The sequence below is a fragment of the Stenella coeruleoalba genome, assembly GCF_951394435.1.
Source record: "Stenella coeruleoalba genome assembly, chromosome: 4".
Lineage (NCBI taxonomy): Eukaryota > Metazoa > Chordata > Mammalia > Artiodactyla > Delphinidae > Stenella > Stenella coeruleoalba.
The window spans coordinates 63,568,626-63,592,755 of NC_137149.1; the positions used below are offsets into that span (position 1 = coordinate 63,568,626).

Genomic DNA, 24,130 nt, shown 5'->3' on the forward strand with positions numbered 1-24,130 from the left:
ACTTAGCTGCTTACTGGCCAAATAGTTGGAAAAGGGTAATCAATTTAAGAAAAAGTCTCAAGTCAAAAGAGCTTTTATTCATTTTTAAAATATCACATATGAGCCTGGCCTCTTGTGGTTTCTGTAACTGGATCACTGTAAAAAGAAATGAAAATGTCAGTAAATCTCCATCAATATCCTTGCCCAGAAAAGTTCTACTCTGAATCATCTAAAACATACTTTAAAATTATGACTTACCGGTTCATAGTAAAAATTTGTCAATTCTATCTCTTATTCTGCCAAATTTACTGTGTTCCAGAATGCAGGTCTCCATTTTCTACCTCTGCTACACCTCCAGTTTAAGTCTCTTAATCAATTAAGACCCCCAACTAAAGCAGTTAATAAAATTTATATGGACATTACAAGAACCTACCTCAGATCTTATTCATCAGCCTGCTGAACTGTTCCTTTTTCAGAAACATAGATACCATCCAAAAATTTTCTGATATCCTTGTTTTTTACTGTTGTGGCTTGCTGAATCAAAGCAGCTGTAAGAGTGAAAAGGATAAGGCAATTATTTTATCAGCCAAACCCAAATCATAAGCAAGTATTTTATTATATGCTACATACTCAAAACCCAAGTATCTTTGGGATAGTTTATTAGGGTCCCACAATTTAAAAAAGCTCACCAATCTTTTTGTCTATCTCATTTCTCTCTCCTTCCCCGTAATATTTTTTATTTAGTTACTTATGTTTGATTGCTCTATTAGACGTATAACAAATTAAACTTGAGTCCTTTTGTCCCTATTAATATCCAATGTACTTAAGAGTCTTTTCTTTTGTGCCTTCACATGTTTAATTGTTTTTCTGTACACAGAGTTCCCAGGTCTGTTTCTAACTGACTGACCAGTGTCTTTACAAACTCCCCACGGAACACTGTAAGTAAAATAAACGGATGAAAAAAAAAAAGAAAAGCTCACTAAAAGAACATATATCATGTATTCAACTACAAGATTTAGGTAAGATTTTAGGGGCATAATCAGGCACAGTAAACATACAAACCTGAATTTGACACAAGTTCAATGTCATTTCCTTCAAGAATCAACTCATCTTTCTGGGCTTGAGATACTGAACAAGCAACACCTAAAAAGGTAAGAGAGCATGTGCATAGTGTCAACATAACAGACTATGATTCAATTAAGGAGTATGAGAAAAAGGTATCCAGCTAGTAGGATTTAGCTGTACAAAGATTTGTATCCAGTCTTACTTCTACTGTATATTTGGTATCCCTCAAAGCTCATTTTTCACCTAAGGGTTCTCATTAAGTACTGCTGACCACAGCAACTATCATGTAATATTTTTGTAGAGCCATTAATTGGTACAATCCCTTCTTCCCACCCCCACAATTCAATGGAATCAAAAAGCATCAAGAGCACTAAGTTTTAAAACTTTCTAATGCCTCAGTGTTAACTATGCATCAGACAAGAACTATTTTTAAAACACATTTCAATTTCAAGTCATTTAATCATGAGATGTTCCCAATTTTACAGATGAGTAAAATGAGCTACATAGAGGTAATCTGCCCAAGGTTGACAGTGAGAGCTGAGACCTGAAACTAGGAAATCTAGGTATTAACCTCTTTTCAAATGGGTCTTTTTTTGGATTTCAGTTTGCAAAACCAATCACAGCTCCCATGGCCTGCAAACTACCCCAAATGTAAGCCTTCAGGAACCACAACTGGTACAAATATGATACAAAGCCATAATCAAACTGGATAATTCTGAAATAAATCTGGTCTTATTTATAGCTAACCCAAAATACCAGCCTTCACAAGTAGAAAGAAAATTTCTAAACCATACCTGGCCTCATCCGAACCCTGCGGATGTATTTTTCACCCAAAAAATTTCGGATTTCAACAAGAGAACCATTCTCCTGAATAACAACGTTGATGGGGAAGTGAGCATACACAGACCTCATCTTATAACGGAAACCCTAGGTTAAATAAACAAAATAAACAAACTATTAGCAATGCTGAGAAATCTGAAAGATAGGATTTCCAGTTTTTCTCTGAAAACCAAGGAGTTGCCCTTTTATAGGGAACATTTACATATTTGTCAAGGCTGTCTCCCTCCCTGCACCTAGAAAAGGATGACCAAATATCTAGAAATTATCAATGGAGACTTTAGAGGAAAATTTTCTCCTTCCTGACAAAAGAAACTGAAACAGTTCTCACGCAACACTCATTGTCAAGGTTTTGTAAAATGTATCACCTATACCAATCCTTACAACAATTTTACACAAAAACATGTGTTTCTGTGTCTCCTCACTGGACTGTGAAGCTCCTTAAGGAAGCATGTATTTTACCACCTGCTATGCCCACAGTTAACAATGCTAGTTTCCCATTAAAGGAGAAGCCCTTCATCTTGGACATCAAACTAACATACTGAGTTACTAAGGTACGCCAGATTCCAAGAACTGATGACACCAAGACAGGCCCCCTGCCCTCAAGGAACCTAACCTGTTATGTTTTTAAGGAAATGGACAAGCAGCTCAGAAATTAGGTCCACCTTTTTCTATCCCTACAAGAGGTCCTGGTGGTGACAGGGATAAAACAAGAAACCAAAGCCTACCCTGTATGTTACATTTTTTATATATAAAAAAAAAATTCACCCCGAAGATGAGTCCTATTTTGTGTGGAAAAAACACCATCAGCATACTATTAAGACCATCTGGTCTTTACTCTTATTTATCACTCAATCTTTACTCACATCACTTAATCCTAAAACCCAGGAATGCCTATTAAACACATTTGCCAAGATCACTTTTTCCCACGTACTTAATAAGTACACATAACTAAGTTACATGCATAATCTATTCTCTGCAGGAGACATTTATGTTGCATACGTAAATCACAGCTGAGAAACCTCCCCTTCCAAAACAAAGTAGTCTGGTTAACCTGCTTACCAGTGTAACACCCTTGATCATGTTCTGTACATGACTACAGATAGTGCGAACAGTGGCCAGTTCCTTCCTATTCCCCCACCATTTGTCAACCCGGAGCTGTAACAGAACAAAAACTTTAGAAAATTCTTTCCGGTAGTAAGTAGGCTTGGAAAAAAGTCCATTTATTCACAGTAAGTACTCTAGATTCTAGTATTTGCCCAAATTAAAACACGATTTTCAAGGAAAAATTAAACCACAAAGCCCTCAATTGACATTTTTGTTACTGTACATTACAGGTACACTACTACTTCACAAAGGAATGAAAACCCAGAACACAAGTTTTGTAGAAGCTGCATCAAACTTCACTCCTGGAAAACTAAAATACCAGGTTTAAAAGATCTACTGCTGGGGCTTCCCAGGTGGCGCAGTGGTTGAGAGTCCGCCTGCCAATGCAGGGGACACGGGTTCGTGCCCCGGTCTGGGAAGATCCCACATGCCGCGGAGTGGCTGGGCCCGTGAGCCATGGCTGCTGAGCCTGCGCGTCCGGAGCCTGTGCTCCGCGACGGAAAGGCCGCAGCAGTGACAGGTCTGCGTACCGCAAAAAAAAAAAAAAAAAAAAAAAAAAGATCTACTGCTGCATTCCTAAGATTCTTACAAAACAATCAGAAGAAAAATAAACTTAACTTGTAACAGCAATAATACTTGATACGAATGACAACTACTAGTATTGATCTTTTATAACCCACTCTGTTCAGAATCTTGTTTTCCAATTTCACTGAAGCAACAACACCGAAACTAGTTATGCTTCTGGACACCAAATTTTAAGTTAAAACACTGAACCTCAATTCCATAATTTTAAAAGCAACCCAATTTGATGCTCTTAAATCACAACCTTCCAAACAAGCAACTGAAGTGTCAAAAAACAAAAACTCACCCTCTTCTTTTTCTTCCCAAGAAGACTGAGTTCTACATTTATGTGATTAAAGTCCCTCCGCAGGGTGCCTCTGGGGCCCTTCACAATAACTGTGCGTCCCTTCAGAGTAATGTCGACTAGGAGAGAACGTATTCGTGAGGTCTCGGAACAAGGTATAGAGCGTGTAGTAAAGATGTAAGAAAAATGCAAGCACCAAGTCTCGTACCATTTTCTGGAATATCGACAGTCTGATTGCTGAGAATGGTCTTCATTCTGAAACACAAACACTTGGGGTAAGAAGGCCGCAGAGGACCTGTTTTCGACCAAACTACGATGCACGGACCTCCACTACTACCGGAGACCGCAGGCAAAAATCCCGGGAAGGATACGGGAGGACCAGCAGGGAGAGCGGCCCCCACTACGCTCTGGCCTGGAAGGAGCAGCTCCTCTGCGGGTGTTATAAGCCCAACGGGCCAACTCCCGCTCAACGCAACCCTGGGACTCCCATCAAGCCGGCGCCATCCCGGCAAGGCTGAGGAGCGGGAGTAGGCCTAAAAGCCCAGCACAGGGCTCGAATGCCATCGCCACAAAATTCATACGGCGTTCGCCGCGTGGGGAGACAACCAAAATAGGGCTTCCGAGGACCAGACTGGCGCCGCTGGCTTTCCCTGAGCCGATGGCTTCAGATACCCAAGGCCCACCGATTACAGTAACCAACCTCACCTCGCAGTAGATGCGGCAAAGAGAGAGCGTCTTTCGTCATCACGTTCTTATAGGCCGTAGGAGTACTGCGTATTGCGTCATAAGCGCGCGACGCTACTAGGCTAAAGCAGCCAATCGCGGAGCAGCGCAGGTTCCACAGGGTCAGGTGTGGCTCAGCTTGTCGGTCATGAATCGAGTGACGGTTTTTCCATCTTTTTTTCCCGGAAATTAGTGATCGCTCGGCCCTGCTAGAAAAAAAAGAGAGAGATGTCTCTACGCTGCGGGGGCGCGGTCCGCACCGTGGGCCCCCGGGTGAGCTGCGGGGCGAGCAGGGTGCGGGCGTGGGCGGGAGGGGGCTCCCATCCCTTTAGAACGCCCAATAATGCCAGCACTTACTGAGTGTTTACTTCGAGCCACGTACTGTTCTAAACATTTTTCTTGTGGTATCTAATTTAATTCTTCCGACACCCCAACGAGGTTAAGTCTCTGGTACTGGTTTGTTTGTAGGTCTCTCTGGCTGGCGCTGAGAGCTTTTTTTCTGCGTATCAGTGATTTGTACTCTGTATTTATTGGAGCGTTATAGGACCACTGCGGTGAGCACTCCAGATTACTGCTTTGTGTTGAGCTCTTGTGTACTAGACACCAGTTTGGGCAATTAGAACCCAAATCTATGCTCTAGACTCGAGTGGGAGACCTGGGCAAGTACAATAGCAATCGTGCAGCATTAATAGGCACTGTATTTTTTTTTTTTAATTCTTGAAGGTTCTTTTGCTTAATAAGTACTGACTTGAATTTTATAGTGTTTTGGCTGTCTTGTCCGTGTGTGTTCAGATCTAGAAGCCAATGGCTTCTTATGGTCAAATACATATTGAGTGACTTCCTTCTTTAAACACAGAATGTAACCTAGAAAATTAAAACATTAGGTTTGGTTTCCCCTCTTCAAGTTCTGTGAAACTAGTTGAGCACTTCTACGTTTTAACACATATGCTTATCCAAAGTCCAAAGCAGAGAGATTTACTTCAAATTTCATTTAAACGTCCTTGACTCAAGTCAGGAATAGAAAATTCAAAGCTGTAGCGTCTTCTTCCTTATTGCAATTTAAACTTGAAAAACAGACTTTTAGTACCTAAATGGGTTACATGAAGAGTGTGGCATGTTAGCCAGTTCCAATGGTTTCCAAATCTATTCTAAATCCAGGAGGAAATGGTCAGCTCCCATTCTCCTTTAGGTTTGGTTTGTTCCCCTTGGGTCCTCCTTAATCTTAGATTCTCAGCTCCTACACAGAGCTTGTAAATAGTTTGACATAATTTCTGAATCAGTTCTCTGGGTTTTACCCTTCCTTTTAGGTATTAAAATAGGTTAAAACTAAGTTATTCCAAACCCCACTAAATAAATGTCATAATGAACCCTTTGTTTAGGTATTTGGAAGATATTTATGCAGTCCAGTCAGAGAAGTAAGTTCCTTGCCAGATAAAAAAAAGAAATTTTTGCAGAATGGACCAGACCTTCAAGATTTTGTATCTGGTGATCTAGCAGACAAGAGCACCTGGGACGAATATAAAGGAGACTTAAAACGCCAGAAAGGAGAAAGGTAATTGAAATTTTGAGGTAATTTTAATGTCCCATTTCTTCATAGTGCATCATTTTCAGATATAACCAAGCCCTAGGGTATATTTTTAATCAGCTTGTTAAATTTAGCTAAACATCATTAGAAAGAAGTGATAACAAACATAGAATAGGTGAGATTGTTGGAATCTATTTCTTTTCTCTCTGCCCTCTGACAGTTTTTCTTTAACCTTCCTAGGACTTAGCCATCCTACACCACCATCTCCCATTTTCCACCCAGCAACAAATTTCTTCAGAGAGCAAAGATTATCACCTTGTTACTAGTCTATTACACTTTAATAAGTTTTTCATTGTTACTGGGTGTCGGTGATCTAACTTGTTGCTTCGCCTAGTCAATGTACATATGATCTATGGATAGCATGCCTTAGTTTAAAAGAATTGTAAGGGAATTTAGTGCAGAGAGCAAATTGTATTGGGAGATACTTTACCTAGCAACTTATAGATCACAAGTGGGTGGAAGTCAAAGGGAACCTGAGGAAATGTAGTCTTCACTCCAAATTTTAGATTTTTTTCCACTTAATAACTATCAAAATCTAGAATGTAGAGCAGAAAGTCCACTTGTGGGGGTCTCTCCTTAATCTGAACAAATTTAGAACTTTTTGTCAGTATTATTTTTTAGGGAATGAGATGTTCAAAAGCTTCTTCATTTTTTTATTGGGTTGGTGTTACTCTGTGCCTTTGCAAAAGTAGACATGAGCACAGTGCCCTGCTAGACACAGTTATAGGTGTTTTCGAAAGTGGTTTGAGCAAATCTAGATTTCATTCTCTGTTATTACTCCTATGGCAGAAATTAAAAGAGTTAATCCAGGATTATGGGGGGAAAATTCCTAACTAGGAATTGTAATAGAGCAGAGTAACTTCAAAGCTGTGTGATTATTTGGGAACATACTTGTTAATGTATAGTTATATTTGGCTTTCCTCAGGTTAAGACTACCTCCATGGCTAAAGACAGAGATTCCCATGGGGAAAAATTACAATAAACTGAAAAATACGTTGCGGAATTTAAATCTTCATACAGTAAGTTATCAGAGGGTTAAATATCCCTCTTTACCAGAAGCCATAATTTTTCCATATATATGTAACTTAAAAATTAATAAAATACATATCAAAAATAGCAAGGAAAGTAAATAAAGATGTTTGGTGATACATTACTCTCAGTAATGGAAATACATTTAAAGATTATTTTCCCTGCAAAAGAAACAAAAAGTAATTGTATTTTTTAACCTTTCATTTAACAGTACAAACAAAAAAAATTTTTTTCTGCAGTTTCGGGAATGAGGGTTTTTGTGTGTTTTATATTACAAATTAAGTACATGCTTGTTGGAAAGGGTATATTAAATGTGAAGCATCCTATGTGCAATCTCAAATGTTTAACTGTTATACCACTTTAACTGTTCAACATATACCCTTGCAGGGCTTTTTATTTGCACATGTAAAATATATACATTCATATAGGTTTTTTTTGTTGTTTTTGTTTTTTTAAAATTTACTTATTTATTTTTGGCTGCGTTGGGTCTCCGTTTCTACGTGTGGACTTTCTCTACTTGCGGCGAGTGGGTGCTACTCTTCGTTGCGGTGCATGGGGTTCGGGGCTCTAGGCGCCCGGGCTCAGTGGTTGTGGCGCACGGGCTTAGTTGCTCCGCTGCATGTGGGATCTTCCCAGACCAGGGCTCGAACCCGTGTCCCCCGCATTGGCAGGCGGATTCTTAACCACTGCGCCACCAGGGAAGCCCCCTTCATATTGTTTTTAATTTAAAAATGGAATCCTAATATCTATATACTTCGACAGTTTTAACAGCATTTTTGAATAGTGAATTTCTTCATAAATATGCTGTGAAGAATGGATAGTGTAAACATGCCTGTTGACTAATTTGCTCAGTTGGTAAGTTTTTTCAACCTGACCGTACTCAGTTCCCTTTTACCCACAGGTGTGTGAGGAAGCTCGATGTCCCAATATTGGAGAGTGTTGGGGGGGCGGAGAACATGCCACTGCCACTGCCACAATCATGGTAAGCCCAGCCTCAAATTCTAAAGTTTAGAGACTGAAAGGAGATGTTTTATGTCTTTCTCCTACAAATATACATTATGAATCTCTGATCAGATTTCTTGTTACATGTGAGTTTATGAGAAATGTGGGAAAAAACCCGACAGAATAATCCAGCCTGTTATGATCTCACCCTTCTCTGAATAAGTCTGTTATTGATTCTTCCATCTACCTGATGGTTAATCATGTGCTGCCTTGACATATCTCTTCTATTAATTTTTGGAAATGTTCTTCATGTTGGCTTAACTTGTTATTCATTTTGCCCCTTAAATAATAAGCATTTATTTTTCTCCCTTATGGGACTTTCAGTTGGCCTGTGTTCATCTGTTCTTGACTGGGCTAAGCTGGACTCCAGGAAGTAGGTTGGATTCAGGTCTGCTCTAGAGAGCTTTATTCATGGACCGGTGGCTCTCCAAGGCATATTCTTATCATGGAGGATGGAAGGAGCACAAGAGGGCAAGCCATCCATGCACATTTGAGGTTTCTGCTTCATCATGGCTGCTATCATTCTATTGGCCAAAATAAGCCACTCAAGCCAAGCATGAGTGGGAGTAGAGACATAACTTCCTCCCCAAGTAGGCGGGTCCTGCAAGTTACATGGCAGTGGGTGAGATGTATAATCTTAATATGATAGAGTAAGAAATGGGATTAACAGTGCAATCTACCATATTATTTATACAGAGGAGTTTGGAGATTGAAGTATTGGGTTAAATATAAATTATGTGCAACTGAAAGTTCATACTTGTCTGGGGAATGTCTGATAAACTGTTGAGTTATATCAGCAAGAGACTATTTAGACGAGGAGCTGGGGATTCTTATGAGATAGAGCTCCTTCTGGAATAATACAGAGCCAACCAGAGAGTTTATCTAAGTTATGCAATGTCAATTCTTGAAAGAAGGAGTGATTCTGAATTCTCCATAATGGAAATCTCTGGTTTTATCCCTTGCCTTTCTTTTTCTTTAGTTTTACCATATATGTTTGTATTCCTTAACTGTATTGTTTAGCTTTGAATGTTTTAAATTTCTTAAAAACAGAATCAAAGTTTATACATTCATTGCAGTTTTATTCCCTTAACATTACATTCTCTAAGTCATCTGTTTATTTGATTTAAATTGTAACATCTCTATTCTAGTTGATGGGTGACACATGTACAAGAGGTTGTAGATTTTGTTCTGTTAAGACTGCAAGAAATCCACCTCCACTGGATGCCAATGAGCCCTACAATACTGCAAAGGCAATTGCAGAGTGGGGTCTGGATTATGTAGTCCTGACGTCTGTGGATCGAGATGGTTAGTGCATCGTCATTACCTCTTCCAGAAATTGGCTCTTATCAAGTTATGACATCATCTTAAGCAATGGACTCTTTTGTTTCTAGATATGCCTGATGGAGGAGCTGAGCACTTTGCAAAGACTGTGTCTTACTTAAAGGAAAGGTACTTACTTGTTTTTGCATTTGCTTGTGTAATTTAAGGACTTTTGATCCATGTAAATTCAGTTTATTTTAGGTCTTTACCTTAAAGCAGTGGTTATTAACCTTTTGTGGGGATTATAAACCTGTCTCATAATCTGCTGGAAATTATGTGGTCTTTTCTCCAGAACAGTCGTATTCAAACATACAGATACATATTCGCAGAAATTTTAGGGATGTAGGGACACAAACTTATTCATGGACCTTTAGTCCATAGAGCCCCTCCTTCATATTTGAGTATCAGTCTAAACTTTAAGTAATTTTATGAGAAGTATAAAACTAATCTTCCTAGCACTGATTTAAATAAACCATCATCTAGAAGAAGTTAGGATGAGATAAACTCCCACATTGTTAAAATATGTAATCTTGATATAAATTTTATCACTATTGATATGCCCTGCACTATTGATATGCCCCTGATATGCCACTATTGATATTACCCATAACTCACATTTTATTAACATGTAAATTCTATGTATTTAAAAAGCATTTAAAAAGGAGGTTTTTTTTTTTTAATTAATTAATTTATTTTTGGCTGCATTGGGTCTTCATTGCTGCGCGGGCTTTCTCTAGTTGTGGCGAGCGGGGGCTACTCTTCATTGTGCTGCGTGGGCTTCTCATTGCGGTGGCTCCTCTTGTTGTGGAGCACGGGCTTTAGGTGCGCGGGCTTCAGTAGTTGTGGCTTGCGGACTCTAGAGCGCAGGCTCAGTAGTTGTGGTGCACAGGCTTAGTTGCTCCAAGGCATGTGGAATCTTCCTGGACCAGGGCTCGAACCCATGTCCCCTGCACTGGCAGGCGGATTCTTAACCACTGCACCACCAGGAAAGTCCTATGCTTATTTTCTACAGCTCAGTACTAGTCTAGCACCCTCAGTAAATGTTTTTTCAGTTATTCCCCCAATATTTTCTATTTTATTTTTTTACAGTTCATTTAAAAAAAGTTTTGTTTGCCACCCACAAAATTGATCTGACAAACTACTAATGAGTCTCAACTTGCAGTTAAAAAAACCGTAGGTTACAAGATGTGTTCTTTGAACATCTCTTGTATCCATGGGAGGGTGTGTATGTGGTCCTTTCTACATCTGTTCTCGCATGAAACAGCTCCAAAAAAAACTTTGCAGTTGGGTTTGTGAAAAAGTTTTAGTTTCCCAGTCATTTCTACTACTTGTCAAAGGGAGCAGCTTTATGACCTAGTTCATATTTTAATGCTTGAATGCATAAATATAGCCAGAATATAAATAGGAAGATTAATGTTTAGCTTGTATTTCATTTAAGCAAAGCTCATGACTCAGCAACTCAGAAGATAGTTTTTAAAGGTCAGAGCACTTGTGAAATATTTGTCTAGAGGATGCGAGGAGGGCACTATTCATGAATTTTAAAAGAATGCAGAATTAAAGGAATTAATATTTGCATTCACATAAGAGATATCCCAATTTATTTTCTAAAAAAATACAATGGTTATTTTATATTTAATGTTTTATATTTGTATTTTAATTCCTTTAAACAATTTTTTAATACCTACTTAATAAAGTTTAAAATTCTATATAATCCCAAAATTGACCAAAATTTATTCTGATCATTATTTACATGCATATGTGTTTTAACCACAGTGTGCACATTATTTGATGTTATAGGTTTGTTTGGTTTTTTGGGGGGTTTTTTGTTTGTTTTTCATTTAACAGTTCATATATAAACATTTGTGTGTTCATGCTATTCTTGGCAAGGTTCTAAAGCTTACCGTGTTGAAACTGATACTGAATGAGTACTGGTGGCTCCTATTTTGAGCAACAGTTATGTCAATTCTTTTCCTCAGTTTGACACTTATCTCTTTTTCACCCTAGGAATCCGAAAATCCTTGTGGAATGTCTCACCCCTGATTTCCGAGGAGATCTTAAAGCAATAGAAAAAGTTGCTCTGTCAGGATTAGATGTGTATGCACATAATGTAGAAACAGTTCCAGAATTACAAAGGTGATTTCATATACAGAGTAATGTTGGGAAGTTTGGAGGGTCAGAATCTGCTACATTTTCTCACTTGTTTCAGGGGAGAACTTTGTAATTCGCTTTTATAAAGTGAACTCGGTTTTTAAACAAAAACAACATATGTCTATTGCAGAAAAATAAAAAAATGTAGCCAACAAAAAGAATGTAAACATCACCCATAATATTTCCACCTAGTAGTATCAATTACTAACATCTAAGTGTAATATATATACTTATATATTTATACATGTGTGTATACATTTTGGTACACACACACATAATGAGCATCTTTTTTTTCTTTCTTTTTTTTTTTTTGTAAAGTATCATTGCAGGTACCAACGAGCTGTTTTTTTCAAAGAACAGTTTTCAAGAAGAAAAACTTACTCGAGCAATTGCTTTGATTGTAGTTCTAAAAAAAGTCTTTTAACCATCCACTTGGCAATAATATATGCAGTAAATGATGCTGAAGAAAAACCTAGTACACTCAGATGTATTTCAGATCTCTCTTAAAAAGTAGATACTATGCTGTCTTACTCTTCCTAATGATTTTAGTAGTTAGGAATAATTACAGATTGTTATTCTACATCAATAAGTACCTTCATATTTCAGAAAAATGAAAAATTTGGGGCAAGATTAATAATTCATTTTCATTATTTTAGTAAAGCATTTGATAGTGATTTTATTAGGTTCTACACATTATTCTGTGTTAAAGAAAGAAGTAGGATAAACAATAACCAGCATTTCCACTAAATCATAAATATATTAGGGAGCATGACTTGAATTCAGTGGAGAAATAACTTCCAAAAAGTAATTTCCTTATTATCAATTGTGTGTGTGTATGTGTGTGTGTTTTAATATTCATTTATTTATTTATCTTGGCTGTACCTGGTCTTAGTTGCTGCATGAGGGATCTTCATTGTGTCATGCATGTGGGATCTAGTTCCCCGACTGGGTATCAAACTTGGGCCCCCTGCATTGGGAGCATGGAGTCCTACCCACTGGACCACCAGAGAAGTCTCTGTGATTATTTTAAAATTTATTAATTTGTTTCCTCTCTTCCCTGTGAACTGGTCTCTGATTAAAAATAACAACCATAACAACAAATCAATTACACAGAATAAAGGTACATTAGAATTCAAATGAAGGCTGATTTAACATCACCAACTTTGTGTCCTTTGGGCCTTATCCATTTAAGCCATGTTGGTTTGGCCCCTGTTGAAGTCTAGCACACAGCCTGTTCCAACCCTGTCATATCTCATGATACCACCACCAGTGGGTGCCAGTTTCTCTGTTTTCATTTTAAAAACATTATCCAGGACTTCCTGGTGGTACAGTGGTTAAGAATCCACCTACCAATGCAGGGGACACGTGTTCAAGCCCTGGTCCCAGAAGATACGACATGGCTGCGGAGCAGCTAAGCCCGTGCACCACAACTACTGAGCCTGTGCTCTAGAGCCCGTGCCCCGCAACAAGAGAAGCCACTGCAATGAGAAGCCAGTACACCGCAACAAAGAGTAGCCCCCACTCACCACAACTAGAGAAAGCCCACACACAGCAACGAAGACCCAACACAGCCAAAAATTAAATTAATTAATTAATTTTTAAAAATAATAAAAAACATTATCCTTTGCAGTGAAAATTCCAGAATCATGTATTTTTTTACCTAAGAGATGTCAAGCTATATACTTACCAGCAGAGGGCAGCTTAGTCTTTAGAAATGAACATAAAAGTTTCATTCCTCTGAAATGGTTCAGGTTAAATGGTTTTTTCTTTGTTCAGTATCGAGATTTTCTTCCACTTTTTTCCCCTTCTCTCTTGACTACTCTTCTAATCACTTATTCTCAGCTTCGGAATCCTGGTTTCTCAATGAGTAATTCATAAAATGAATTATTTCATTCATTACTTCCATTCTCATTTTCTCTGCCCCAGGCTTGAAAGGCCTGAAAAGTCAACAGAGTTGGGGGCCTAGTGAAGCCTGATTTTCTTTCTTAAAGTAGCACTTAGAAATTTGTGCAAAAATGTTACCATTGAACCATATGATGTAGCATGATGTCCAGAATGTACTTTTCTGGTCTTTCACGTTGCTTGCATAATTATGTACTTAGTTGAGCTTGTGGTTATTCATGCTGACAACAGCTTTGCTGTTTTCAAGGAAGGTTCGTGATCCCCGGGCCAATTTTGACCAGTCTCTACGCATACTGAAACATGCCAAGAAAGTTCGACCTGATGTTATTTCTAAAACATCTATAATGTTGGGTTTAGGTGAGAATGACGAGCAAGTATATGCAATGATGAAAGGTAAATAAATTGAAAATGAAAACTCTTTTCCATTTAATTTGAGTAATAGCAGGAGTTCCACTTTGAAGGACCTGTTATGCTTTCTCCATAGTCTCAGTGAAAGTGCCAGTGAGAACATATGTATAGTATGTGTTGTAAACAGCAGGAAAGGAAGTATGTTTTCTTAAAACTTTATGGAATGATGTACAGGATGCTCAGGATATGAAATTTGCATCCCATTTTATTTCTTACCCTTTCATCAACTGAAAACATGATTTTGTCCACTTATTCACTCATTAGACAGTTTTTGAGTCCAGCCAGGTACCAGGAGCTCTGTCAAGCACTGACAATCCAAAGATGACTAGGATGAATTCAGGCCTTTGAGGAAGTGCTTACTTATAGAATCGTTACACAACATGGTGTGCTTTGGACTTCGCTGAACCTTAGTCCATTAAATCCATTTGCTTTGTGATTCTTGCGCTTCTTAACTTTTTTTTTTTTTTTTTTGCGCTTCTTAACTTTTAAAATATGAAAGCTTTTATTTTACCTGAAGATCCTTGGCCAACTTACAGTTATTTATTGGTTCAAAGAGTAATAAGTTCAAATAATAATTAAAAGCTGCTCTTTACAACAATGCATACAGTTAGCATTGTAGAAACATCTGCTTATGTAACGTGTGCTTTTTTTCCTGTAGTACTTCGTGAAGCAGATGTGGACTGTTTGACCTTAGGACAATATATGCAGCCAACAAAGCGCCACCTTAAGGTACAACTACCATAAATTGCCAAATGTTTAATGGTAATCTGAATTAAATCTTTATTTTCTTTAGGTAAAATTAAGAAGCTGCTGGCTTTTTAGTGTAGTGTTCCGTGTATATTTCTAAGTTCCAGTTTCCATTTTATTATCTGCATAAAGCAGCTACACTGGCATTTATTTGCTGCCCCCCAAGTTGTATAACTTAAGTGACCTACAGGAAAAAAATTTTTAAGTTGGAAAGTTGTGTTCATTCACACTTGGTGATCTTGTGATTTGTTTTAGAATTATATGAGAGCCAGAGGTGAAGTAAGAAAGAAAAGTAGGTCTCCCTATTTCTATATTGGACATTTATTCATTCATTCAAAAAACATTTCTTGAGTAGTGACCATGTGCCAGACACAGTGCCGAGCAGAAGATACAAGATGAGTAACACAGTCTTGTCCTCAGGAATCTTTTTTTTTTTTTCTGTCAGGAATCTTATAGAAATAGGTGTGACTAATTTTTGATTGTACCTGTTGGTCAATAAAGGAATGATACAGATATATAATCTCTACAAATAGTCTCATTTTCTTTCCCTTTTGGAATAGCTAATGTAATTCCAAATTGATATGTTTCCCCCTTCTCTAATTTCACTATAATTACGTTCTGACCGAGTAGCCAACAAGTAGATTTTTGTATAGAACCGAAATGATTTAGGAAAATTCTAGAATCTAGAATTAATTCTTTAAATCTAGGTTGAAGAATACATTACTCCTGAAAAGTTCAAATACTGGGAAAAAGTAGGAAATGAACTTGGATTTCATTATACTGCAAGTGGCCCTCTGGTGCGTTCTTCATATAAAGCAGGTAAGTTAGACTGCAGAGCATGGTTCTATTTAGTCTGTAATTTTCCACATTAAAATGATAATAGCTATGGTTGTCTTTTGTGGGGAAGAAAAAAAATTTTTTTTTCCTGAAATATCTTTAGGAACTTTGCTCCGTAAGGGTAAGTATCTATTTGACAACATTGCTGCTTGCATTAATATCTTTGTGTTTTTCCTCCCAGAAGCAACAGGAAAAAAAATCCATAAGGTTATTTTCCCTATGGAAATGTTTAGTGTAATTTTATTATCTACAGTGCAATTATTTATTTTAACTTATTAATTTATTTATTTACTTTTGGCTGCATTGGGTCTTTGTTGCTGCACACGGGCTTTCTCTAGTTGCGGCGAGCGGAGGCTACTCTTCCTTGCGGTGCATGGGCTTCTTACTGCTGTGGCTTCTCTTGTTGCGGAGCACAGGCTCTAGGTGCACAGGCTTCAGTAGTTGTGGCACACGGGCTCTAGAGCACAGACTCAGTAGTTGTGGTGCACGGGCTTAGTTGCTCCGCAGCATGTGGGATCTTCCCCGACCAGGGATTGAATCCTGTCCCCTGCATTGGCAGGCAGATTCTTAACCACTCTGCGCCACCAGGGAAGTCCTACAATGCAATTTTTTTACCTCTGTAATTTCGGCTCTTATTTTGATCAGTAGCTTGAGCTGACTTATAAAAATAAAAGCCAGTTTCTTTTTTTCTTTTTTTCTTTTTTTAATTTATTTATTCATTTTTGGCTGCGTTGGGTCTTCATCGCTGCACACGGGCTTTCTCTAGTTTTGGCGAGCGGAGGCTACTCTTCATTGCAGTGCACAGCCTTCTCATTACGGTGGCTTCTCTTGTAGCGGAGCACAGGCTCTAGGCGCACAGGCTTCAGTAGTTGTGGCACGCGGGCTCAGCAGTTGTGGCTCACGGGCTCTAGAGCACAGGCTTAGTAGCTGTGGAGCATGGGCTTAGTTGCTCCACAGCATGTGGGATCTTCCTGGACCAGGGATCAAACCCGTGTCCCCTGCATTGGCAGGCGGATTCTTAACCGCCGTGCCACCAGGGAAGTCCTAAAAGCCTTTTTCAAGAGATAAAGTCATGTGGTAATGGCCATTACAAGAATAAACAGCTAGTTGTTTTTTGGGTATGTCCAAACCATGTTATACTATTAATGATCTTTTAAATGACTTACATAGTGGAGTCTAAATCCTAGATGTGTTAAAATTAGGCATAAATTCTATTTGTAAAAATTAATGTTCCGATGTTAGTAATATTCAGTGTGTTCCTGTAAAGAAACTGAAGACATTTTAATGAACTAACAACAGCTTATCTTAGTTATAAAACCCAAGAATTTGATTCAACACTGACTGACAGGATGTGGGAATTTTGGAAACCAATAATGATAAGTGATTTATTCTTTAAGGAGCACTATTGGCAAGCTAAAAATATATATAAAGGATAGGACCAACATCAGCTTCCAGGGTGGTCAGAGTAGAATAATGTCATTTGAAAGGACGTTTTATTTTGTTGGTTTGGGTTTTTTTGTTTGTTTTTTGTTTTGTTTTGTTTGTTTTTGTTTTTGGTAAGGAAAATTTCTAACAATTATGAGGAAGTGAATTATAAACTTTTTAATTCCTTTAAAATTACCAGTAAAAGTTCAAAGTATTAGATTTAGATGATGGATTAGGATGTGATAATATGGTTCTACTCTTACCAGATTTAGATGAGGCAGCACGGATTATTCTCTCCATTACTTGGCAAGGTTATGAGTCTTAGGATTCTTGGTGATTGTGTACAGATACAATCATCACAATTCTACTCATGTATTAAGATGGCAGAGAAGTTCATCAGACTCCTCATAAGGTCGGGCCTGCAGTGCTGAACTCTGCCAATAAGCTTTGAGCCGTGCTATAACAGTGATAGACTAAATGGAACCCTAATGACTGGAAAAGTGAAAGGGCCCCCTCTAAGCAGCTAACTTAGTGCGTAGGCACGTCTTAGGGGGTGGAGAGAAAGCAAGCCCATTATAAATGAGAGCTCTTGCTTCCCTAGAGGGGAATAAGCTAAAGAGATGCCATCAAATGAATCTGCTCAACTGCAGCAAGGTCTGTTTTATAAACATCAGATCCGGGCTAATAATGTAGCAGAATCGCTCTCTGAAATGAATTGTGCCAACAGCAATACTTTGTCGGTGATGAGGAATAGATGGTGCACATGAAGTGGAATAAATGCACAGAAGCAGCCCACAGATACAATAGGGTCACCCTTTATAATATTTCTTTACTAGAAAGAGTAATGGTAAAAATTGTAGTGATAGAAAAAGTTTTTTAAGAATAATGACTAGGGACTTCCCTGGTGGCGCAGTGGTTAAGAATCCACCCGCTGGGCTTCCCTGGTGGTGCAGTGGTTAAGAATCTGCCTCCCAATGCAGGGGATGCGGGTTCAAGCCCTGGTCCAGGAAGATCCCACATGCTGCAGAGCAACTAAGCCCATGCATCACAACTACTGAGCCTGCACTCCAGAGCCCGCGAGCCACAATTCCTGAAGCCCGAGTGCCTAGAGCCCGTGCTCCACAACAAGAGAAGCCACCACAATGAGAAGCCGGTGCACCGCAATGAAGAGTACCCCCCACTCACTGCAACTAGAGAAAGCCTGCGCACAGCCACAAAGACCCAAAACAGCCAAAAATAAATAAATAAAATAAATAATTAAAAAAAAGAAGAATCCATCTGCCAATGCAGGGGACGCAGGTTTGAGCCCTGGTCTGGGAAGATCCCACATGCCGTGGAGCAACTAAGCCCGTGCGGCACACTACTGAGCCCGCATGCTGCGACTACTAAAGCCCACGCACCTAGAGCCCGTGCTTCACAACAAGAGAAGCCACCGCAGTGAGAAGCCCGCGCACCACAACGAAGAGTAGCCCCCGGTCACCACAACTAGAGAAAGTCCGCGTGCAGCAACAAAGACACAATACAGCCAAAAACGAACAATAAATAAATTTATGAAAAAAAAAGCTCTTTTAAAAGAAAAAGAATAATGACTAAGCATTATGGTTGAGGAAAGTACCAAAGATATATGTGGTTAGAAAATTATTGCCATTGAGATTTGAGAAGAGAAAAACACCAATAAATACAAAAGTCTTCTTTAAAGGGAAACACTGAAGTATAATTATTCTGAAGTTTACTTTAAATTGCTATTAATGTATTTTTATTTTTCCTAAATAGGTGAATTTTTCCTGAAAAGTCTGGTGGCTAAAAGAAAAACAAAAGCCCTCTAACACTTAACAAGACATTCAAGATCACAGGAATTTTAAAACTTTGACTCCAGTTGGTAACAGAAGTGATGGCAGAATGCCTAAACTTCAGTGGATATATCCCAGTCTTTTTGTTTTACGAAAGATATCAATAAGCTGTGCATATTTAATTATAATAATTCATTTGTCTTTTAGCATATCTTCTTTGTCCCAGTAAACAATTGCTTGTTATGATGTAATCATAAAACATCTTTGTAAGAGTTTACTGTTAATAGTGTAGTTTAAACAATACATTAAAAACTTGTAGAAAATCTTTTAAGCCTCTATACATCATTGTCACGTTTCATTTCAGAAAAATGACATACTGTGATGAAAGTCAAAATAGATTGAGATTGTATCTGTTTACTTATAAGTAGCATATGTCCTTTGCATAATAGCATAACATCGTTGGAATAATGTAGAAAGACTTAAGAGTTTCAGTGTTGACTCTTCACATTGATATGACTACTTTATACCTACAGAAGAGTTTTATGCTGATTGCTTATTTAGGACCTCTATTAAACCAAGACCATGATGTTGTCCAAGATGGGGAAATATAACCTAAAAATAAAATATTAACTCTCATTTTATAATAGTTTGCTACATCACATGCACTATCCATTTGTTCCTTTCATTCCTCTCACCACTCTGGTGAGGTGGCTGTGTTCTATCATAGTAATGACCTGAATGAGGAATTTCTTTCCTAAGTACTAGAACTCAAATTCATCTTTTGACTCTGAATCTTGTTTTTCTACTACATCTCACAAAGGAAGTACTTAGATGGCAATATTATAAAATACGTAATTTGGATAGCCAATTTTGTTTTGAAGTTTTAAATAAGTGAACTAATTTTTTTTTTATAAAATGCATAACTTTGAAAATTAGTTACATTTTAATTTAACTCAGGGAGCCATATATACTTTGACTCACTTTCCTTATAGATCCTAACAAATTTTGCTGTGTAAAATTAACCCCATCAACTTTCCATTTTAACATCTCCGGCAACTACCCTCCTTCAAAATCTATTATTTCACCGGAAAAATGGATTACTTTTCAGACTCTGATTTTGTAACATAATCTGATGTTTCCTAATTTTGCACAGTGTAGGCAGTTGGTAATGAAACATTTTAGCAGAAGAGTCATTTTGTCAAATGAAATGTTTGGTATCCCAATGTAAAATAATTAAAATGGCATTTTATTAGCACAAATGTATGTCAAGGTTTTAGATTTGTAACAACTACACATAAAAATAGTGAATGATAAGATGAAGCTATTTTGATACATATGTGAAATTGGGAGTCATGGATGACGTTTGCAGTCTTTGTCAGGCCTCAACAGTCTACTTACTCCTTTGTTTTATTTTGGTTATATAGTATTGAGAAAAATCCTGACTGATACAGCTAAATAATGATAAATTATTTTTAAAATTTAAAACATCTTGTAATCTCAGCATACTCTCCAGTTAAATTTAATCCAAAAACCTGAAAGATGATTAGCAGGAAATGTTTGTTTCAAAGTGGAATCACAAATAGTATCTTCTGAATTTGTTATTCATTCACTCATTAGAATATGTGAACAAATGCCTGGATCTTGCTGGACATTTGAGCGTAGAGAGTGGGTGCTGTAGAGGTGTAGTCCCTTGCATAAATGTACAAGAATGGACAGGCTTGAATTTTAAAAGGCCAAGGCAGAGCTTTGACCTTCGTAAACAATGATGCATTAAAAAGAAGTGTATTTAAATGCACAGACATGGCAGGTGGCCTATACAAAATTTCTTGATCGCGCAGCACAAGTTAATGCATCAGTGGTCTCCAATGTGTTAAAATCTGGCATGTGCCCATTTCAGTATGTCTGATCTTTTTCTTTCTGTAGCACCAATAGTATTTTTAAGAAAGTGAAAGTGACAAATACACATGGTTTTTAAGAAATCAATTAGTACAGGGGTCACTGTCCCCTTTCCAGCCACTGAATCAGCCAACCCTAAAACCCAATTCCTGTTTGGTGAGATATCTTTACTATTATTATTATTATTATTATTATTTTTTGGACCATACCATGCAGCTTGGGGGATCTTTGTTCCCTGACCAGGGATAGAACCCAGGCCCCAGCAGTGAAAGTGCCGAGTCCTAACCACTGGACTGCCAGGGAATTCCCTGAAAACATCTTCACTTTAGAGATATTATTTGTATTACTGCATTAAGAAGCATGAGCTCCAGTGGACTTAGGCAGAAAAATGGGAATAACACCCCAAAGAAAGATTCAGAGTATGAGTAGAGCAGAACAGCAGGAGCAGCCGCTGAGAGAGATTTGAGTACATGCCCTTCATCCTTGTGGGGACTCCCAGCTACTCAGAAGCCACACATACATTTGTGCTAATAAAATACCATTTAATCTATTTTGTATTGGATTTCCATGAAAATTTCATTTGATAATTATTCTCTTGCTAAAATTTTGGCCACCACATTTTAATTTTCAAGAGCAGTTCTCTGATTTTTTTCCCCCCTTTTAAATAGCATTCTGTTCTTGTTTCCTAGCTACAAGTTCTTCCATTTTTCTCTCTGAGGATAGTGTCATTCTCTGCATTGAGCATTGTCTCTGTTTCCTTTGTTTGTTTTGGTCTCTGCCTTTTGTGTGGCTCTCCTTCATCTCCTTGGCTGTACAGACATACTAAGTGATGAGCCACTCTAAAGCTATTTGGAAGCTGGGGTGGGGGGAGCTATCTAATTGATAGAGCTCCACTGGAGCGTGTTTGGGGCATGAGCTAGATTTCTCAATGAGTGACTCCCAAATGTCAGGATTGAAAATAATAATTATAATCCTCAAGTCTCCTGCCTTGAGGGTTATAAATTTGGCTGCCTGCTTACTCAGAGCCAGATGAGTAAAAGCAAGCTGGTTAGGGGAGCGTGGGTCTCTGTTCCATAGGCAGGCTTTTATTTAGTTTCCTCGTTTCCAGTCTGGCAACTTACTAACACCCTCCCCAAGGCTGAACCTTTCTAATTCTATTCCTCCTGAAAATAAACCTCTAATATCCCATGAGAGTAAGGGGTGGCAAAGGGAGTTTCTTGGTGTGGGTAGGGTAGAGACTTGGGTGCAGTCAACTCTTCCTTATACAGCCTTCCATCAAAGTCCCCCGTGTTTAGCCCCACACCTAAACCCCACCTGTTGTGGTATGTGGTGCCTCTAATTCTTGTGATCTTCTCAGGGACCAGTTACCTACATCTAGAAGGCAGTCCCTTATGTGGGCATTGAAGTTTCTGCTTGCTCTTTATAGTAAGTTACTTAGCCTCCGCTGGTCCACTTTCTAAAAATTGTTTGACATCTCTCATCTACTGGTGCCTCCTTTCTCATTCTTTGTCCTTATCTATTTACAGCTTTCTTATTTCTTTACTGCCGTTTTAGTGAGATTTCAGGAGAGAATGAAAATAGTGCATGTGGTTAATTCAACGCACGTAACCCAAAAGTGCAGACAGTGCTTTGACTTGCTGGCTTTGCTTTAGGGCAGACTTGCAGACAGCTGGTATTGGACTTAGGGTTTGTTCTGGTGGAGAACAGTACTCATTGTTATAGTTCTCCCCAGGCAGTCGAATCAATTTCTTTAGAGAAGAAACTTCACCCTGCCTCCACCTACCTTTTTTTTTTTTTTCCCCTTGACCCTGGGGGCTGGAAGATGTAATCACATGGGTGTAAATGCCAGGCTGCCTGTCATTGTGCCTCTAGAGGTGGATGAGATGAGAAGGTTGACTGTTCAAGTTAAAGACCTACAGTTAAGGCCCTGGTGGGTGCCCCTCTCTCTCCCACCTCCTTTTGGGTAGAGTCTCTGCTGTCCTGCTGGGCAGGGCCTCCTCCTCTGGCCCTCACATCAGTATTCCAGGAAGCAACTCTTCTCTTTAGTCCGTATACATCTATCCACTCAAGGCTTTCCAGAAATTTATTTAAAATCTCTTGACCACTGATGGCCCCCTCCTATTCTCTTTGCTTTATTGGATTATGGCTTTTCCCCCTCTCACTGTAATTTTAATGGTGTCCTTAGAAGGGAGAGGATATAAATGTGTGCTCAGTTTGCCATGTTGACCAAGAACTCGGCTTGCTGTCTTTTTAATAGTAGCTTTGTAGATAATTTTACATATATAATTATCTATGTGTGTATATATGTATTTATGTTTATATTTAAATCAATCATTTGCTGAATTCCTGAAGCATCTCTGGATGCTTGGGTCGGTCATGGTTTGAAAATCATTGGTAGAGAACAAGTAACATTTAATATTCACTTTACATCTGTATGTTTGCCATTATGTATGCTTGCTCATTAGTGTTAGAAAAACTAACAAACACTATGTTTAGTGTTACTAATTAAAATACATCACCTACCACTGTTTCCTAAACTCCAGTCATTCATGTAAAACCGTCACAAAGTTTTGCCCTATCTGAATGGGAACTATAGTATTATATATTAATTTTTTTTTTACAATTGACTAAATTTCTAAACTTAAATTCCTTTAAAGTGAAACTTCATGTAGAATATTTAGCTGGCGTGTGGTTGATTATCCTGCTAAAAATTGTATTTCCCAGAGTCCTTTGCAGCCGGTTGTGGATATGTGACTAAGTTGGGACCGATGGTATGTGAGCATAAATGATTTGTGCTACTTCTGAATGTGCTGTTAAAGGGTGGGTCCTACTTTTCCCTTCTCCTTCCCCGTCCTTGCTGGCTGGAATGAGAACATGATGTTGTAGCTGGAGCAGCCATCTTGAACCATGAGATAGGAGACTTGTGTAAAGGGTGGCAGAGCCCAAGTGATGAAGTCTGAGCCTCTGATGACTATGGAAATACTCTGCCAGCTGTGGACCACTGACCTGGACTTCCATGTCTGAGCGAAATATGTTTCCCTTCTGTTTAAAACACTATCATTTTTGGTCTCTGTTAGAGCTGTCAAGTTTATATACTAACTAATATAATTTGTAAGTCATGTTTATTCTAATGCCTTTAAAATAAATGCCTATTAAAATTAAGAAAAACATATGTTCACCTAAAATAATCTGCCTTGTTACTAGTGGTATATTGTAAAATGCAGATCTACAATGAGTGATCTTTTGGACTATATTCAGGAAAAGGAAGGGAGGAAGACAGCAAGAGGTCACTGTATCCAACTTATCCTCTGAAGTTTAAAGGTCCCTTGTAAGTATTATTTTGCAAGTCTGGCACTAATGATATATTCATGCCTGGGTTTTGGTCTAAAACTTTAATACAGTGTCAATGTATGAATAAACTAGATGGTAACATCTAGTTTGGGGCAGCAACTCTGGAAAGCAAGT

General features: G+C 38.3%; 3 protein-coding genes across 6 annotated transcripts in view; 2 read left to right on the plus strand and 1 right to left on the minus strand.

Annotated features, from left to right (window-relative positions):
• LOC307185216 (SCAN domain-containing protein 3-like) overlaps window positions 1–24,130 on the plus strand; it is a 546,171-nt gene that overhangs the window by 141,942 nt on the left and 380,099 nt on the right. The gene's annotated exons all lie outside the window — the stretch shown is intronic.
• On the minus strand, window positions 58–4,615 carry RPL9 (ribosomal protein L9). The gene is made up of 8 exons (XM_079919124.1): window positions 4,559–4,615; window positions 4,062–4,108; window positions 3,857–3,972; window positions 2,944–3,039; window positions 1,839–1,971; window positions 1,042–1,122; window positions 413–527; window positions 58–135 (listed from the first exon to the last, which is right to left on the minus strand). The coding sequence occupies exons 2-7, from the start codon at window positions 4,105–4,107 to the stop codon at window positions 421–423; spliced, it is 579 nt and encodes a 192-aa protein (XP_079775250.1). The 5' UTR covers window position 4,108; window positions 4,559–4,615; the 3' UTR covers window positions 58–135; window positions 413–420.
• Window positions 4,691–23,810, plus strand: LIAS (lipoic acid synthetase). Of its 4 annotated transcripts, XM_079919120.1 has the most exons (11): window positions 4,691–4,849; window positions 5,956–6,128; window positions 7,087–7,180; window positions 8,092–8,172; window positions 9,341–9,497; window positions 9,584–9,641; window positions 11,517–11,645; window positions 13,810–13,955; window positions 14,629–14,699; window positions 15,425–15,536; window positions 18,753–23,810. In XM_079919120.1, exons 1-11 carry the CDS (start codon window positions 4,805–4,807, stop codon window positions 18,803–18,805), a joined length of 1,119 nt encoding a protein of 372 aa, XP_079775246.1. In that variant the 5' UTR covers window positions 4,691–4,804; the 3' UTR covers window positions 18,806–23,810. The 4 variants fall into 4 exon arrangements, 3 of the variants coding, with proteins under 3 accessions (XP_079775246.1, XP_079775248.1, XP_079775247.1); XR_013827910.1 differs by lacking the exons at window positions 15,425–15,536; window positions 18,753–23,810 and having other exon boundaries at window positions 13,814–13,955; window positions 14,629–14,696; XM_079919122.1 differs by lacking the exons at window positions 7,087–7,180; window positions 9,341–9,497; window positions 9,584–9,641.

What these genes read in the sequence shown, in the direction of transcription:
- LIAS (XM_079919120.1), top strand. Translation starts at nt 4,805, where the DNA reads ATGTCTCTACGCTGCGGGGGCGCGGTCCGCACCGTGGGCCCCCGG. An exon ending in GACGTCTGTGGATCGAGATG is followed by an intron (nt 9,498 to 9,583) that starts GTTAGTGCATCG and finishes TTTTGTTTCTAG; the next exon opens with ATATGCCTGATGGAGGAGCT. An exon ending in GTGTCTTACTTAAAGGAAAG is followed by an intron (nt 9,642 to 11,516) that starts GTACTTACTTGT and finishes TTTTCACCCTAG; the next exon opens with GAATCCGAAAATCCTTGTGG.
- RPL9 (XM_079919124.1), bottom strand. Translation starts at nt 4,107, where the DNA reads ATGAAGACCATTCTCAGCAATCAGACTGTCGATATTCCAGAAAATG. An exon ending in TTGGGAAGAAAAAGAAGAGG is followed by an intron (nt 3,040 to 3,856) that starts GTGAGTTTTTGT and finishes GTTCTGTTACAG; the next exon opens with CTCCGGGTTGACAAATGGTG. An exon ending in TGAACTTGTGTCAAATTCAG is followed by an intron (nt 528 to 1,041) that starts GTTTGTATGTTT and finishes TCACTCTTACAG; the next exon opens with CTGCTTTGATTCAGCAAGCC.